The 19,342-nt window shown below is 44.9% G+C and overlaps 1 protein-coding gene across 11 annotated transcripts in view; it reads right to left on the reverse strand.

Moving 5' to 3' along the window:
- Positions 1-19,342, reverse strand: part of DCDC2C (doublecortin domain containing 2C) — a 5,988,712-nt gene that overhangs the window by 2,928,340 nt on the left and 3,041,030 nt on the right. For all 11 annotated transcript variants that reach the window (XM_078647857.1, XM_078647853.1, XM_078647855.1 and 8 more), the window contains one exon: positions 10,244-10,471. In XM_078647857.1, coding sequence (XP_078503983.1) covers positions 10,244-10,471 — 228 coding nt within the window. The remainder of the gene's footprint in view (positions 1-10,243; positions 10,472-19,342) is intronic.

A 19,342-nucleotide genomic window follows, 5' to 3' on the forward strand; every position in this document is an offset into this window, starting at 1 on the left:
TTTAGCACAGTTGACTGACAGTTTGATTTCTATTCATCAACAGGTTCGAGAAGCTCTTCCTGACAGGGCCACAGGTGAGGCCCATGAACTACGGCCCGGTGACTATGTGATGGTCAAAATTTTCGAGAGGTCGAACAGCTTGGAGCCCAGGTGGCGAGAACCGGAGCAGGTGCTCCTTGCCACGAGGACAACGGTTCAAGTGACGAACAGGAAGAACTGGGTCCATAGCACTCACTGCAAGCGGGTGTCGCCTACCTTGGTGGAACCTGCTGTGCTGACTGACCATCGAGAGATCCTGGATATGGAGAAAGTCCACGCCATCTCACCAGACGAATCTGAAGAAGTCTTCATTGTTGAAAAAAACTGGTTGAGCTACCGTCCTGAGTTGGTGAAACGGCGCTGATGTGGCAAGGGGGGATCAGTCCTACAAAGTGACACCCATCTCGACCCTCTGTGAAGAAACCAATGACTGCCCAGGACTTTAGAGCTCCAACGATTGATCCAACAACAAAGTGATCATGTCTGAAGGGAGAACAACTGTTGCTAAGATCTGTAATAAAAAGACCATTTGTTGTTGCTATGGTAGCTGTAGCAGTGACAACCTGGGTTGATGAGAAAGTGGCTCCTGCTAGGCAACTTCTGATAGCCACTACTCCAGTACCAGCTGAACATCGTTAGTTTACGCTTCCATACCATGAGCAAAAGCATCGACAATCCTACCTGAACAACACGTTTATTCAGATGCTGCATCACACTCACAATGCCACAAATACTACTGTTGGGTGTGTGGGATGATACCTGCTCACCAGAAGACACCTTTTATTCCTCTTCCATTCTCACATAATAGTTCTTGCCAAGCCTGGTTTGCTCTTTTTTTTGCCTCTGAAAAGGCGAACATTTCAAGGATGACAGTAGGACGGATTAATTATCATCTCAATAAAGTGTGTTATCCAGATGAAGAAGGTTATCGTCGAGCTGAAGGGACTAAATGGGAATGGAAGGAGTATCGACCTGAAAATATTTCCACATCATGTTTTCCAAAATCTGAAAACTATTAAGAACAATGGACCATTTGTGATTTCTGTTACCAGAGCTAAAGCAGACTTGTGTATAGGTAGTGTTGGGAGAATTCAAGTGGGGAGAAGTGAGTGTACTGTGGTTCTGACTATTGAAGGTGCCAATAACAGTAGTTTCATATCCTCACATAATACCTACTTTGTCTGCGGTAACAAGAGATATTACCAACTACCTGTTGGCTGGTCTGGAATATGCTATGTGTCCTTTCTGTTGCCCCCTGTGTTTCTGATGCCTGCATCGTATTACAAGGATTTCAAACAGTACAATGACATTTCTAAAAACAGATATAAGAGGACAACGAGTACTGATGAGGAGGACCAGACTGACACCATTTTGCAACAATACGTTAATTTTAATTTGGGCTTGTTTTTCTTTGTGGGTGCTGCATTAAACAGCAGAAAGATAAGACGATTGACTCGTGTTGTGGAAGCTGTTACCAATCAGACAGCTTTGGCACTTGGGAACATTACAGAAGAGCTGTAAGTTGCGAGGATTGTAGCACTCCAAACTCATATGGTTTTAGATGCGGTTCTGGCTGATCGAGGTGGTGCATGTCGCATCATTGGTAGCAGCTGCTATGTCGATATTCCGGATCACTCTCCTTCAGTGTTTGATGCAATCTCTAAACTGCATAAGATTGCTGCTGAAATTCACCCAGAGACTGGCACCTGGACTTTTGCTAGCTGGTTTTGGACATTGATTGTTGCCTGGGGATGGAAGCTGTTGACCATCCTATGTGCAATACTAGTGATACTATTTACATGCTGTGTAGGTATACAATGTGGTCCAATGTTTTGCTCGGTCTGCATTTCTGCCTGTACACCTGCTAAGCGAAATGCTGCAGAAATAAAAGCCCAACACATGCTGACTAAAGAAATTAGTGAAATCATGTTAATAAATGTACAAGATGTGAATCCAGATTACCCCAAATGTCTACAGCTAATGCTAAAACTGTCATCTGTTGTAATTTGGCAGCGATCGGGGTTAGCATTTAGCTGAAGCCATATTGTATTCGGCAGCCATCTTGGCTGCCATGTGCTCACCATGTGCTCTGTCCTTCCTTGCTGTCCTTTACTCTTGCACTCTGCTCATAGACAGACTATATTTAAGCTCTGCTACTCTGCACATGCGCAGAGGAAACTGTAACCGTTCATACACCTGTCTTAGTCTGTAACTGTCAGGGTATTTTTACTACAATTAGCAAACTGCTAAGCTCCACCCTACTGTTCACTGTGCATTTCTGTATGACCTTTTATATATGTACACCTTCTCTTCTGTACTTGTGCCGCCTTCTTCTGAGCCCCTGTGGGGGTATAAAAGGACCATGTTCCTTCTGTTCGGTGTGCTACCGAAGGGTGTTGTGTGAATGTGGTTCCACCTCATGAGGTTTAATAAAGCTTTGTTTTATATTCCATTTTCCATGCCAACTTCTATCCTATTGGTTTGAGGACTTGTGCAGAGAAGGGCAAAACCCTAGCTGAGGCTCACCACGACATGGACACCGTGCATATTTGCAAGTGCATCAGCTTCTCGACGTCCCTTGAGGCTGTGCATTGGGTTACTTGTAGCTCAGACCTCAAGCACCTTTTCCACTGAAGATTGCTGGCCTACACGCCGCAAGTGTTCTGTGAGCCGGCCCATTGTGTTGTTTTCACTTGAGGTACTGTCTCGATCCCTGGTCCGTGTACTGGTGGGTTCCTGAGAAGGCAACTTTGACTTTCCTTGTGTTTCCTTGATTACCCCAGAGGTGCCCTGACTCTCCACGACTTGGTGAGTCCCTAAGACCTTGCTGGTCTGCACCAAAGCATTTCTTCTCTTTCTGCTTGGGTTACTGTTGCCAAGCCTTGTTAAGTCAAATCCGGTCACCCATACCGCAGCCCTCGACATCCTTTGTGGGACAGCTCCAATACAGCTCCTGGTTGTCATCGATGCCTCCTGGTCCTCGTGGTTGCAGAGTCAAGCTTCACCTCTTCAACCTGAAATCACCCGATATCAGTGGTCATTCGTCTATCGTGTCCCTGGTCACTGGCAAGTGACCCAGACTCTGTCCCCTCTGCTTTCAGGTTCTTCTCATCTTTGATCCAGGCTTGGATCACACCAGACACTTTCCACTTCTATGGCATCAGCACTTTGCAGCAGATCGTCATTGAAATCAACAACGATCCCCGACACCAAAAGACACCTATGCACCAGCTTTCCCTGGGTGAGGTAACTCGAGTACTCCGGTGATGCCATGGGTGTTGACCCTAGGGCCCTTTCAGTCTAAAGGGGTTTGCTCAAAGTCCTCTCCTAAGTGTCCTTAATCTTTACATTTCCAATCGCAATTTTCCCCAGAGAAGCTAACGGCATCTCGCGGCTGTGTTCTTACACTGCGAGTGTTCTCCGTGGGTCCCCTATGTCACTACTTTGGGTGGTTCCTTGTGGCCCCAGCGATTCCAAAGGCTTTAGGCCTTGTGTCTAGTCAAGTCGTGGTTCTTATACCACTTTCTTAATATATGGTTTGGTACGCCCCTAGGGCTCAACGTATATTGTGCTAATTTACTGTGTAATATTAAGTGTAACATATGTGCTTTGACATCTAGCCTCATAAAGACACTAGTAGGGTGTGTTTAGAATAAATACATATTTTTTATATATGTAACTGATGTGGTTCTCCTTTCATTTGGTCAGTCAAGAGATTATAGACTGGTAAAACAAGCTGATTTACATTCCTTCAAGAGTTAACCTTAAGGCTGCTCTCCATAGCTACCACTAGGACAGCTTTCAAATAAGGTTGTCTTTAACCTATCACCTCTAAGGGGTTGTTTGGACTGGTGCAAGGTGCCCATTACAACTAGTGGGCAGCATATGCCAGGCCAACGTCTCCCATGGATGGAGAAAGGGATAGAAATTCCCCATCGGTGTCGCAATCAGCATCGATTGACACCAGTCCCACATTGTCCCCACGTCGGGGTGGAAGCAGGGGACGGCATCGGTCAGGGAGCTGGCCTACGACGGAGGCGGCGCCGTTAACGTCGATGTCAGTGGAGGTCGTAGTAGGCTGGGATCCATGCATGGATCCATAGGGGTCTCTGGGCATCGAGACCGGAGTCGTCGACAACGTCGGGCCAAAGCAGACGATGTAGAAGAGTGTGGACCCCCAGTTGGACCCGCGGGGCCTGCAGTCGTGCCGAAGGGGCCCGAAGGGCCAAAGACGCGTGACATGGCTGACAGGAACTTCTGCAGCTGGGCTGGAGTCGCTGATGGACCCGGAAAGGGTGGGTAGGCCATCGGCAACTGCCTGGCTCTGCTGGAGCCATGGGGGCGGCGCCAACCGCACCCTCAGCTGTGTCGCGCTAGGGGAAGGGGAAGAGTGACGTCACTTCTTTGACTTCTTATGCTTCACCTTACCTGACTCCGAGTGCGAGAACTTTCTAGAATGATGGTGATGACGGCTCAACAACCGGTCTCTTGACCTCGCACGGGACCAGGACCTTGAACGGCATGGAGCCGACTCCCGGGCCTCCAGCAACTTCTGGGACCACTCCCGCAAAGTTTTTGGAGCCAGGGCCCGGTATTTGGGGCACGAGTTGAGCCACTCACGGTGCAGATCCATCACTGATATTGTGCGGGGACAAGCCGTGCTAGATTTAAAACCGGGCATCCCTACACACCATGATTCAAAGACTCCCAAAAAAAAAACAGACACTAAAGTCCCCAAAAAGTCAGTCAAAAGTTGACTGGGGGTACAGCTCTCTCCGGATCAGCGCTCGCTGGCACGGAAAAAGAAAGACTGACTTCAGCGCGTGTGGGCGCATCTAAGTAGCTCCAGTGACGTCATCTCGGCGACTATGACGCCAACAACAAACGGGGTGTCGTACAACTACATCTACCGACGCTCATGGGTATTGCTGACGAAAGCGTTCCAGAACCAGTCTGACGTCTGGGGGTAATTCTAAGTTAAGGAATCTATCACTAATGTGTTTCTTTCAGATTAGAGTGGTGCAGAGCACATTAGAGTGGCGTACAGTGCAATGGCATACAGTGCAGTGATGTAGAGTGGTGCAGAGTGCAATGTTGTAAAGTGCAGTAGGGTGGAGTGGAGTGGCAGAGTAGAGTGGTACACAGTGCAGTAGCATAGATTCAGTAACAGAGGTGAGGGGTGCAAAGTAGAGTAGAGGGCCGTAGAGTGCAGTGGAGTAGAGTAGAGTGGTGCAGAGTACAGATGAGTGACGTATACTGGAGTGGCATAGAGATAGAGTGCAGTGGTGCAGAGTAGAATTGAGCATCGTAGAGTGCAGTGCTGTACAGCAGAGTGGTGCAGAGAAGAGCAGAGCGGCATAGAGTGCAGTGGCGGTGGCATACAGTAGAGTGGTCTATAGTGAAGTAGGTTAGAGTGAAGTGGGGAAGAGTGAAATGGGATATAGTACAGTAGTGTACAGTAGAGTGGCGTAGAGAAGATTGGGGTGGAGTGGCTTAGAGTGCAGTAACACAGAGTAGAGTATCGCACAGTAGAGTGCAGTGGCATAGAGAGCAATGGTGTAGAGTGGTGCAGCTTAGAGTGCATTGGCATAGAGTGCAGTGGGGTAGAGTGCAGGGGCACAGAGTAGAGTGATGCAGAGTACCTTAGAGTGGCATACAGGATAGTGATGCAGATTAGAGTGGCATAGCCTGCAATGGTGTAGAGTGCAGTGGGGTAGAGAAGAGTGGAATAGCGTGGAGTGGCAGATTACTGCCCCCTGGCTAAGAGGAACCTTAGGATAGGTCAGAAGTTGTACTACTTTTCTATATCTCAGGCCAAGAGCCTTTACTTTGCAGATCGGAATGATCTAGCTAGAAACAATGCCCAAATAAATCTTCTCGATCGTCAAGAGTTTTATGGCTCCTCGTGCAGAATCCATTTCAATTCCCCTTCCAATGCTTGGTGTGAGGAATTGTCGAATTTTTGGGTTGATAAGATTCAGACCATCCAGGCGTCCTTTACACTAGGAAATCATGCCCTGACCAGGCCTCTATCTCAGGAGGAGTTACCTGGTGCATCTTCCGCCCTGGTGTCTTTCTCTCCCATTGATCTTCCGGAGCCGCTGAGAGTTCTTAAAGCTTTAAAATCAGGCTCTCCAACTGATCTTTGTGCTGCCAGACTTTTGGACGCAGTCGCTGAGACTATCAATTCTGAAGCCAACAGATTCAAATAGTTTCTTCAAGAGGCCTATGTTCCTACGGCCTGGAAACAGCCAAAAAATGTGCCACTTCTTAAAAAACATCGTTGGATCCTCTGATTCCTGCAAATTTTCACCCTATTTCCTTTTTTCCGGCCATGGCGAAAGCATGCAAAAAGGTGGTCAATAAGCAGCTCACAGCTTATATCGAAAGTGCCGGTCTTCTCCACCCAGCTCAATCTGGTTTCAGAGCCCACTACAGTACCGAGTCAGCTTGGTGGAGGTTGCAGAGGTGATCCAGGAGTGCCTGGATTCGGGGGGTAGGGCTGCTCTCATTTTGCTTGACCTCTCTGCAGACATTTGATACAGTCCCCCACTCTTTGCTGCTTACCTGCCAGGTGGATATGGGGATTGCTGGTGAGGCCTTGAGGTCACCTAAATCATTCTTAGAAGGGCGTACTCAACAGGCATGGCTTTCCCCTTTTTCCACAGCCCCTCAGGAGGTGTTCACAGGATCCTCCCTGAGTCCCCTTCTTTTCAATCTTTATGTCACCCCTCCTGATTTATTTGGCGGAAAATTTTAGTGCCAAAATTATAGCATGTGCTGACGATACCCAGCTCCTGTTTACCTGGGGTAAAGCAGAGGGCTTTTCTTCTCAAGAAAAAACATGTTTATCCTCAGCCCAGTTTAGGGAATCTTTATGGCTTTCTGACTTTCCCTCCCCAGCATCTGGGAGTCAGATTTGAGAAGATAAAGAAGTTAGTGGGGAACTGTTTTGGCATACTGAAAATTCTGAGGAAATATTTTCCTTTTCTTCCCAGAACTGCCAAGGAAACGGTGAGCAGGGCCTTGATTCTTTCTCAGATTGAATATGCCAATGCCTTGTATATTGGTCTTGCGAAATACCTCCTCAACAAATTACAGGTTGTTCAGAATGCTGCAGCACAGCTTGTTTTTAATATTCCAATGAGATCCAGCATTAGACAGCATTTGAGCTCACTCCACTGGCTCTCGGTAGCCCAACGAGTGAAGTTTAAAGCTCTGACTTTGGCCCACCGGGCTCTCCATGCCGGCGGTTCCCCTTATTTACGGAAGCGCTTTATGTTTTACACCCCAAACAGGCAGCTCCAGTCTTCTTCCCAGCTCTTGGCCCATGTTTCTCGATTTCGGCTCTCAAGAGTGCGGGTTTGTTCCCTTACTGTTAGAGAATCATCTGCCTGGAACTTACTTATTTTCGCTCTCCGCAGCACTCAAGATCTCCACCTTTTCAATAAAAATCTGAAAACTCATCTGTTTGTGTAATCTCCCCATGTTCTCCTCTAGTTTAGTGCGTTATAAGTTTATATGACATAATATATAGTGGCTTACAGTAGAATCCTTAAAAACCTTCACGTTCTGATCCTGCTTACAATTAGCCAAAAGGTAAACTCTCACAAACTTTACATCTTGCCACTTGAGTTTACCGCACCATAGCCTCATTTAACCCCACGATAATTCTTCGTTTTCAGTGAACGCCAACGCGCTCAATTTCATCCCGCCCTGGAACCCCTCAAAGCATTGTCTAGAGGTTTGTTCCTTCCCTTTACCATTGCCAAACACCTGAATAGATTCAAATTTCTGCAACATCTTGTTCGCGCCACCCTGTCAGGGGCTACACCACTTTTCAGCCCCTGAGAACGGTTATTTCACTACGTTGAATCTGAAACTTCACTTGCGCCGTACCACCACGGGTTGAACCAATTTCGCTGACAGCCCGTCTTGTAATACTTGTTTTTTCACCATAAAAGACTTCTCTCCGCCCTTGCATGCAAGCCCTGCACAAGAGTACAGTCCTCCAGGACTGGCAATTCGAAGTTGCTAATTTCTCCCACTTCAGTTGCACGCACTAATTAGCTGTCATTGGCAATTTAGATACAACACAGAAGTCACATCTTTAATGCTGCATGCTCTTGCAGATAGAAAATTGTTGTCAATTCCAAGTAAGAGACAACACAGAAGTCACTGTTCAATGCTGCATGCTCTTGCTGACGGTTGTTTAAATTCTTGGAGAAAACTGTTTTTGACAGGTTCCCTTGTTGTTTTTTTCTTCCCATGTCAGGCAGCGTGGCTAAAACCAGGCAATTCAATTGTTTAGTCCTGATGATGATCCCTATTATTTAATGAGCTTGGGCTTGAAACGTCGTCGACATGTTAAATAGTGCCATTTGTTGTTTTTATGGATGTTCAATATGGTCACTATAATTGGTTAGCTTGATTCACTATACTAATAGCGCAAGCTTCCAAAAGCTCCAAATTTTGCCTGTTATTTTGTGTTTATGTTTTATGTTGATTGTTTTTTCGTTCTTCTGACTCACAGATCGGGTGCAGGACTGCGTCCCGTTGTATTTGTTCCTCCTTCCAGTATCAAAGTAATCTTTGTTCTTATTTGCATATTAAACTCGTTGTCGTTGATGGACACTGTAATTGTTATAGCACCCATTCAGGTCTATATTGTATCTGTATTGTATCTGTTGTTGTTTTATACTTGCTTCCTAAGAACCATTGTTCTATAAAATTACAGTGGAGTGGCATACAGTAGATTTGCGTAGAGTAGAGTGGTGTAGAGCAGAGTGGCACCCTGTGGAGCGGATTGGAATAGAGAGGAGTAGCATAGAGTGGTGTGGACTGGCATACAGTAAAATGGAGTGGCTTACAGTAGAGTAGAGAGGAATGGTGTAGAGTGCAGTGGCATAGAGTGAGGTGGCATAGAATGGTGCAGAGTAGAGTACAGTGGCATAGAGTAGAGGGTGCAGAAGACAGTAGAGTGGCATAGAGTGTAGTTGTATAGAGTGCTGCTGAATGCAGTTGAGTAGAGCGCAGTGGCTTAGAGTGCAGTGGTGCAGAGTATAGTGGCCTAAAGTACAGTGGTATAGAGTAGATTGGTGCAGACTGGGGTACAGTGGCACAGAGTACAGTAGATTAGAGTGCAGTGGTGCAGACTAGAGTGGCATGGAGTGCAGCGATATACAGTAAAGTGGTGCAGAGCAGAGAGCAGTGGCATAGAGTGTTGTGGTGTACTGTGCAGTGACGTAGAGGATACTGAGTACATTAGAGTGGTATGCACTGCAGTGCCATAGAGAACAGTGGTGCAGGGGAGAGTGAAGTGGCATGGAGCGATGTGGTGTAGAGTAGAGTGATGAGGAGAAGAGGAAAGTGATGTAGAGTGCAGTGGCATAGAGTAGAGTGATGTACAGTGAGGTCATAAGCAGTGCATTGAGTGGGCACGAGTTATAGTTAGCTCAGCTAACTATAACTGCTGAAATTCTCTGGTTTTGTGCGAATGAAATGTCAGCCTAACTATAACGCCCCTATAACCTTTGTTTTTTTCACTGAATTTATAAGATTTGTTTAATTTAATTTCCTAACTATAGCACCCCAGTAACCTATGGTTTATTTCAGATAATACATATATGGAGAGAGAGAGCAGTGATAGATAGATAGATAGATAGATAGATAGATAGATAGATAGATAGATAGATAGATAGATAGATAGATAGATAGATAGATAGATAGATAGATAGATAGATAGATGATGAACAAAAAAGAAAAAATATGGAAATCCTGAAATCATAACTGCATAACTATTGGTCTTTAGAAAAGGAAGATGTCACAGCTTGATGGGCAAACAAGAGCATATCTACGTCATCATTGTGGTTGTGAAATTCTGGAAAAAAATATACAAATAGATCAAACAATCTACTGTGCAAAACATTACATTGCAACTCATTCAAATACTACATGGTAAGTCATGCTCCTTGGGATATTTTCGACGGCGTGTTCTGTGCAGCATGTTAAGGAGTTACTAGTTCTCTACAAATGATACTAATTGGAAAGCCTGCCGCAAAGTATTCCAATTACTCCAGATATTCATAACGCTAGAACATTATTCCTGATGATTTGGCTGTCTGTCATGTAGACTAATCAGAAAATCTGGCAAAAAATAATTGAAACTTAAAACACATCACAATCTGTTATTTTCAGTACAAACCTTTAACTTTTTGTTGGCAGATACATCCTGAGAATGATCCACCTTCGCTTTGTCGGTCTGGGTCTCCTCTTCTAATTCAGTGTTTCTTTCTATGGATTTGATTTTTTTATCTGCCCAATGTACCAAAGATTTAGCAGAAGAGACAGGCTCATGATAACTGTCTGTTTCATCAGCATCTCTTTGAAAATTGAGTGGCACGTTTTCTTTATCAATATCTTTAGGTTGAATCTGTGAAAAATATATTTACAATCAGTTAATATATCCTTACTACCAACTGTGATCAATACATAGCATTAAATATTGCGCGTTCCATTATCTGAAGTTATGCAGTAAACTGCACAGTGTTAAATTTTTTTATATATATATTTTCATATAGGTGTTTTAATTTTATCGCATACACAGGGCAGCAACTAACTGACATGAGTTGCATTAAATCTCGTATAAGTTCAAACATTAAAACCCAAATGTCTGAAAGGCTTTTCATTATAAAACAGGATGATACTCAAGACACAGAATTGGAAATCTGACGTAGAAAAAGATATTAGAAGCAGCAGCCACATAAAGGGGAAAAGGAATATAAGTATCTGCGCTTTACGACAAAAAACAACCAAAATGATGAATTGAAGCATAAATATTCCAAGAGTTGTCACAGAATTTGAGGGAAAGTGTTTTAGTTTACCATGGTTTAACTTGTTTTTATTACTTTTAAATAGTCATACAACGTTCACAGTAAAGCATGACATAGCCACTTACCATCCTCAGCATCTCCATTCCTCATTATCCCCATCCTATTGTATCTGTCGTCACAAATTTGGAAGCACCGTCAACAGTACCCTAAAGAGCTACCCAACTACAGTCAAACTGTACATGGTCATGGAAACCGTGTGTCAGGGATGTCAGACAGCGGCTGGATCACTACAGGCCAATCATTTACATCTTTTGTCCTCATGACTTGTACATGTAATCTGACTCTACTAAGCTACAGCCCATTCAATCACATCTTTCACCTACCTGTCGAGTATTGGCTCCTTTTTGCTCAGCCAGTGGATTGTGATATGTCTTTTAGCTAGGACTGTCCCTAAGTACACAGATGTATGGTCCATGTTTTTTTGGGGGAGGGGGACTTCTTCCTAGCAAGCACTATTTACGCGTGTGTTCCTGCAGTCTCCTGGTAATATGCCATTGTCTGACTACCACCTCTGACCAGAACACATCAATTGTAGGACAACTCAGTGGCTTACGCAGAAAATTAGTACCAGTCATGCTGCACGCAATAGACCTGTGAACTAGCTTGAACATAACATTGCTTGATATTCTCTTCACTTACACACATGCTGTTTCCCACTCTTTTTTTTTATGGACTTTACTAATAGCAGTCCATTTTTATAAATGCTGTTACAGCCTTGCCTTCCTTACATAGTCTCAGAGTGAGGTATATGTTGACCACAAGTCCCCCCACTAAAATCTTATCAGGCCTAGCCTTATTTAAATTATGTGGGTGGTCTCTGGATATGTTTTGCGTATCTCCCCAGCCATTTGGGCCATCCGCGCACGTTGAAAAGATTGTCCGGGCCTATCTTAAAGTACTCATTAATACGGGGCGAAGCACTACGCTACGCTCATGTAGTTTGCAAAGTTTGCACTACTTCCACTACGCGAATTGTACGTAGCACAGTGGAAACACGCGTAGCGTAGCGTAGTGCAATGGTCATTTTTTGCTTGCTCGTTGTCCTCAACGGTAAGTTGGTGACCGCGAGCGAGCAAAATGACATCCCGTGAGACTTTTTCCTTGTTCGCGATCAAAAACATCAAGATGCCGATCGTGAGCGTGGAAAATAAACCTCCCAGCAAGATTCTCAATGTGGGGAAGTCAAGTTTCTCATTGCGAGTGGTCGCGTATGCTCGCGATGAGAAACTACCGGTCCGCATTGAAAAAGCTGCTGCTCGAGTAGAAATCTACTTGAGTGGCAGAAAACGACCGATTGCACTGGGCAAGATGCGGTGTGCACTGATTGCACAGTGCGGACAAGCATTCGGCACTGTGCAATCAGTGCGAACAGCATTTTGCACAGTGCACTACGCATTTCACGTAGCTACACGTGGCTCGCGTAGTGCGAAGTGCATGTTACGTATCGCTACTACGCGAACTCCGCCCAGGGTTACTCATGTGCCTCTGAAAAGATCATTGTTGAGATAGAGATGTCCCACTTGTTGCATCCCCCATAAGAACATCTTATCGCCATATCTGGTGCAATTTATTTAAAGGTCTCCGCAGCAGTATTCCACCTTAGCAGACTGTTTGTTTCAAACAGGGACCTATTCAGTATAGCTTTGGCCTCAGTGCCTCATACATTCCCTGCCTGGTTTATGACATACGGGTAATCCTCTAGTCTGGCATTGGCCATCATCAATATGTTTTTTCCAGTTCTTTAGGAAACATGCCCATCAGTTGTCCCTTTTTATCACTTATGTTAATCAGGTAGCCCCTGCATGATGATGCTGGGATGCCATATTATTGAAGTAAAGGGTATAGCGCCTACAATAAGAGATTAAGTGCCCTTCTAGATTACTTACAAAACTAAACAGACGCAGTGTATCCTCAGACAACATCTCAAGAAAAGCATAGATTGTTGGCTATGTCTCTCCACAGGGGAATGATACCACCTACTGAGGAATGTACTTGATGAGGAAGTATATTTTCTAGTGTGTATACAGGTATAAAGGGTTAAGGGTAAACGTGCGTGTGTAGGAAGATAAAGTTTTGGACTCAAAATCTCAGTCCCAAAAAAATGTGACATCATGCTTCAAAAAATTAGAGTACTTCTGCAGAACTGGAAATGGACAATAGCACTTCTATACAGCCTAATAGCAACAGCTCACCAGACTCACCAGGAGCATCTGGTTGTGACACAGACGGACGAAGACACTTAAAGGGGAAACAATTCAAGTGTCTTTTTGACTAATTTATTAAAACCTCCGATATCATCTAAGCTGAGATGATTAAACATCACCCTGTCAGGACTGCAATTCAGGGAGAGGCGCTTTACTATTAGGTGTGTTGTGTAGTTCCTAAAAGTACATAGGATCTGTGCGTTTAGACAACATAAACTAAGGGATTGGGGTCTAGACTGATTCCAGACAATCCCAAAGGATATGTTAGCCTTTAGACCAGCTAGCTCACAGTGTCACAATAAGCTCCCTAACCTTACCAAGGAGAGAATAGTTTCAAGCAACAATCAAACATAACAGCCCTTGATCCTTCAGGGATCGTGGAAACAGTGCAGTACTTTTCGCTCAGTCAATCGTACTCACTTAGTCTCAGAGATATACGCAGAATGAACAATGGGGATGTTTTCAATAAGCATTTATTGAACCAGTTTCATCATAGTATAAAACTTGTGTGCTTATTATTATCATTATTATTATTATTATTTGCAATTTATATTGCGCGACAAAAACCCGAAGGTGTCAAGGCGCCTACCAAAATAGTTCAAAAAAGCAGGAACACAGCTACAGGTATGCCCGCACAAAGAGACGTGTTTTCAGAGCAGTTCTAAATGATTGAAGGGTGGGAAGGGACCTTAGTTCTAATGGGAGATCCTTCCACCACTTCTGTGCCAGATTGGAAAAGGCTCTACCACCCCATCTGGTTCTCCGAATGCGAGGAACCGAGAGAAGGAGTCTGTTAGAGGAACGAAGGTTCCTACAAGGGTTGTAACGAGACAGAATGGAACCAATTCCAGTCGGACTGCTTTTCGCTAAGGCCTTATAGACCATACACATGGTCCTAAAGATTATCCGGTCCTCCACAGGAAGCCAGTGAAGCAGTTTTCTGGCGGAGGTAGCCGACGTGCGGCGTGGTAAATCCAAAACGAACCTGGCCGCTGCGTTCTGGACAACCTGCAAGTGCTGCAGCAGACTTTTATTCAGTCCCGCATACAGCGCATTGCAGTAGTCCAGCCGAGAACCAAGAAGGGCAACAGAGAGTTGTTTCCTTGCCTGCTAGGAAAGGTAGTGCCTAATCTTCCTTAGTATGCGAATAATCAGACCCTCCAGGATATCGCGATTTTGCGATTTTGCGATTTGCCGCGAAATCGGCACTTTTTAAAAAATGCCGCGATTTTTACAAAAATGCCCGCGAAATCGGCATTTTTGTAGAAATCGCGGCATTTTTCGCTATATCCTGGGGGGTCTGCTTTATCCAAAGACATGCACCGGTTGCCCCACACCTGTAGATGATCTACAGACACTGGGGTCAGAGGGTTAAAGCAGCTCGGCTGCAGCTGGCAGTGTGAAGGTCTAGGCTCTTTGTCATTCAGAGCTGCCCGGGACTGCGCTCGTTCGCACCTCTTCCTGGCCCACAAGAATGACAATGGGAGCCCTCACCTTGCACATCAACAGGAGGGGAGGGGGGGGATGGGTTATTTGTCATTCAGCTGCCCGGGACTGCGCTCGTTCGCACCTCTTCCTGGCCCACAAGAATGACAATGGGAGCCCTGACCTTGCACATCAACAGGAGGGGAGGGGGGGATGGGTTGTTGTCACAGAGGATGGAGCAGGGATCGGACAGAGCTGTTCTCCTTCGAGTGTAATGTGAAAGGGTTTGCAGTGACAGGAATAGGAACTTCGAGTCTTAGGCCTGTGAGAAGGCTCATTTACTGACCTGGCAAATTGTTTTTAAACACAGTCAGCAAGTCAATTTGGGAAAGAAACGGAGAACAATTTAAATTAAAAACTAAAGACACGCTACCTTAAATCTGTTAATATATTTTTTTTTAACTCGAATCTTGCATTGCTGAGAGATTATCTGCAGCATGCACACCCGGAACTGTCTATGTGCTTGCACTTCTACTCTAATGTGAATTGTATTAGCAAAATGTCTGACCTTGCTTTAAAGATGTTGCACTAAGTGCTCCATCCATGTACGATTTTTAGCATTGGATCGTAGCAAGCTTCTCCTTAAAGCTGACGTTTAGTGCAAAAACGCTGGGCTCTGTATGAGCATACTATGAAATCATGGTTTTATTCTATAGATTAAAGAATTAGCAGAGTATCAATTTTCCGATTTAAAAAAAGGACTACAGGCCATAGAAGGCAAACAAGCAATGGCACCTTTCAGTACTCAAGGATATGGGGTGAATGGATGAATGAAAGATTGAATAAATGGATAATGAGAGAGGATGGATGGATTGATGAGAGGGGAAGGATGGAGAGAAAATTTAAATAGCTGGATGTATGGGTGGAAGGGTAGCTGGATGATGGATGAGGGGAAAGATGGATGAGGGGAAGGATGATGAATGAGGAGATGGATGGATGGATGGAGGGGAAGGATGGATGGATGAGGGGAAGGATGGATGGATGGAGGGGAAGGATGGATGGATGAGGAGAAGGATGGATGGATGGATGGATGGATGGGTGAGGGGAAGGATGGATGATGGATGAAAGGAAGGATGGATGAGGGGAAGGATGGATGGATGATGAGGGAATGGATGGATGATGAGGGGGTGGGTGAAAGGATGGATGGATGATGAGGGGAAGGATGGATGGATGATGAGGGGAAGGATGGATGGATGAAGAGTGGGTGGGTAGATGGATGGATGGATGATGAGGGCAAAGGATGGATGGATGATGAGGGAAAAGGATGGATGGGTGATGAGGGGAAGGATGGATGATGAGGGGAAGGACAGATGGATGGATGGATGGATGGATGATGGGTGGGTGAAAGGATGGATGGAAGGAAGGATGGCTAAGTGAAAGGGTCGATGGAGAGAGAAAGGGAGGATGGATGACTAAAATAGTGGATGGGTGGAAGGATTAGTAAGTGAAAGGATGGCTGGATTGGTGAAAGGGTAAATGGCTGAATGGATGAGTGAATGGATGGATGGGATGAAGAGTGGATGGATAAGTGTACAGATGGATAGGGTGAAAGGGTGGATGGATAATGGAGATGAGTGAAAGGATGGATGAGGGGATGGATGAAGGGATGGATGAGTGAAATGATAGATGGAAGGATACATGATGGATAGGTTTGCAAACGGTTGAATATGTTTGAAAATGGCTGGGCTTACTTATATACTATTGCGCGACCTCTGATGTGTCTGTAAAACGTACCTATTGTCCTGAAGTTTTGTCCTGAATTTTGAGCTCCTGTCCTGAATTTGTGTCCTGAATTTTGACCCTTTGTCCTGAATTTTTACACTCACCGTCCTGAATTTGCACCAATGCCAGTTGGTCACCCTATTCGCTGGCTTGGAGACGGAGTGCCGTGCAGAGATGTCTGTCCCTCAAGATAAACAGATAGAACCACTCAGCCGAGAGAGCTGAGGCGCACACGGGACAGGGTATCTGCAGAGGCGCGCTGGACAAGGGATGAAGTCTGAGGGTTGAGCTCACCTATTGCAGACCATTTCCCCCTGGGAGTGAGCCATGGGAAAAATCCTAGAGGCGAGAAATTTAACACGGGCGTCAAGTGGCCCCATGTCATGGGTGTCAACTTCAACCAGTCCCCGCTTTTAAATCGGAGACGATTTGCAGGCTGACATTTTGCAACGAAACTACAAGTACCAACATGCAGTTCGCTACTGTGTAACAAGTGACCACTTGGCGGTTTTGACTGCTCTTTCTCTAGTGGTTAGGTCTGTCGAACGGCATCCGGTGGGATATCAGGTTGTGTTCAAAATACACTGTACTATTTAACGTGCTTACTAATAAAAGGGGCGATAGGTATAGCCATCATTAGTGCAGCAGGTACATTGGCACCCAGCTCTAAGGCTATTGCAAGACAGAAACTGACCTGCAATGGTACGCCTCTTCTGGCGCAGTGCTTTGCAACGTGACGCATCTGGGAGATGCGTCACGTAGTAAATACCCCGCACCATGGTGCATCTTTTGCGCCGCCGCTGCGTCACAAAAGTGACGCAACGGCGGCGTAAAAGCAGCGCAAGGGGCTTGTAAATCTGCCCCAAAGTGTCTACATTGTAAAGAAACCAAATATACATAGCTTCATGTTGTTAAATAACTAAAAAAACTAAGATATCTGTGTTTGTTGTAGGAAAAATGGCCACATAAAATGCCGCAAAATTGCCGCTAAATTTCCATATTTGTGCCGCTAAATTTCCATTTTTGTGCCGCTAAATTTGCTATTCCATGCCGCTATATCCTGGGGGGTCTGAATAATACCCCAACAGGTCGATACAGTTCTATTAACCTGTTGGCACATACTAAGGGTGGGATCAATAATGACCCCAAGATTTTTGGCAGAAGAGGTAGGAGCAGGACAAGCTCCCAATGAGTCTGGCCACCACTCGGCTGACCATATCTCCTCCTTTCCTCCGAACACCATCACCTCCGTCTTCTCCCCATTCAGTTTCAACGATCAAAAATCATTAGAGAGAAACAAATGTATAAGATTTCAAAAACCAAGAGAATTCTATCATGGTGCTAAAAACAGTGACTATATGTAGGCATGTATATACATAACGGTAATCAAGCATTACTCCTACGATGCAAATCCTACGTAAGTGTACCTAGCATTCATGTAGGTGTAACGTTAAGAACCGCTTAGAAAAGCGCCATCCCCATTTCCTGATGGGAGAGAACTAAGGAACCCGTCATGTTCTCGAGTTGGACAACTCGCAAGGGATATCAGACCACACGTGCTGGATCTTCTGCATCCACGGACCTCAGCATATTTTTCAGCGTGGAAGCTTCTCTTCTGTCTATCTAGTGTTGGTATGGTTCTTTTATACCATAAAGGTAGCCTCTGGGGTCCTTACACAATCGATATGTTGTGAGTACGATTATGTAAATGAGCCTAAATCAATACCTGCAAAGTAATTCTTTCGCCCTAGGATGAAGATGACCGTGATTTTTATACAGAGTGTGTTAATCCTGTTATGTACGTCATGTGCTGGGCCTTTTTTAAGAATCCTCTTGCTTAAAAAATAAGGCTACTTTCAAGGAAACCGATCAACATTTATTCAGCACATAACTGGGTAAAGGGTCAGCGCTAGAACCATTATGCAGAGCAAGGTAGGACAAATGTAGATGAAAGGTATTGTAGCTACTCAGGCCTACATTGGGGTAAATTGGGGTATATAACACCCACTTCTCATCCGAAGGTTGATAAGGTCAACTAATGCTAAAATATGCCCGTTTTTAAAAAAGCATAAAAACATTGTCATAAAAACCAGTATCTAAAAACACAGTATATGGAAAAATTATGCTATTACAATAAAAAAAAAATTGAAATCTGCTAAATAGTCAATATACTGTTAGACCAACTGAGTACACCGAAAGCCATGGTGCTCAGTGAGAGCAAAAAAAAAGATGAAACAAGTGATTTTTCCAATTTCAATTTGGCTTGTTTTGGAAAAAGGGCCAGATTGTTCCCATTACAAGGACAGCCAAATGTTTATGTGTCCGGTGTGGTAGACGCAACATTACTGTCGCTCACATTCACAGATGACGGTCCCTGTGACACCTCTTGTATCAGGTCAATGGTACAAAGAAGATCATCTTCAGTTCTAACTGCAGCCACCAAGGGAACACTCGATACCTGTCAATCTGGTGTAGAGCTGTTATCCGTTCCGACAAGAACTGAAGCACCTCATGGAAGCTCTAGGAATGCTGTCATCAACATGGGAATACTCTGAGGACACTGTAACACGTGGGCCTTTAAGGGGTCTAGTAGTACCTTTATGTCCAGTGGCACAACCAAGGGAAGAGTCAGACATATATCCAACATGGATTTGTATCCGCAGAATAGGCAGTGGAGAACAGGCAAGATGCAGTCAACCCAGATTGGTCTGAATGATAGGAACCAATACTCGCTTAGCTCCCGAAGTCGAGGTATGCCCAGATGGAGTAGCATCCGTTCATGGCAACATCGCACCAGGAGTGCTTTTTTAAATCTCTGGAGAACCTGGGCCATCCATTGTGGAGCACTAAAATTAAAATGAGGATGCCCACTACAAGTAGTAGGACCAGCGGAAGCCCTCCGAAAAAGCTGCCCATTACGGAGTGTATAAATCCTGGAATAACTCCGGAGATAGTCTGGAAGGTGCTTAATAGTCCAGAACCTATGCTTTTAAATAGATA

Source organism: Lissotriton helveticus, chromosome 6 (assembly GCF_964261635.1).
Source record: "Lissotriton helveticus chromosome 6, aLisHel1.1, whole genome shotgun sequence".
In the NCBI taxonomy this organism is placed as follows: Eukaryota; Metazoa; Chordata; class Amphibia; order Caudata; family Salamandridae; genus Lissotriton; species Lissotriton helveticus.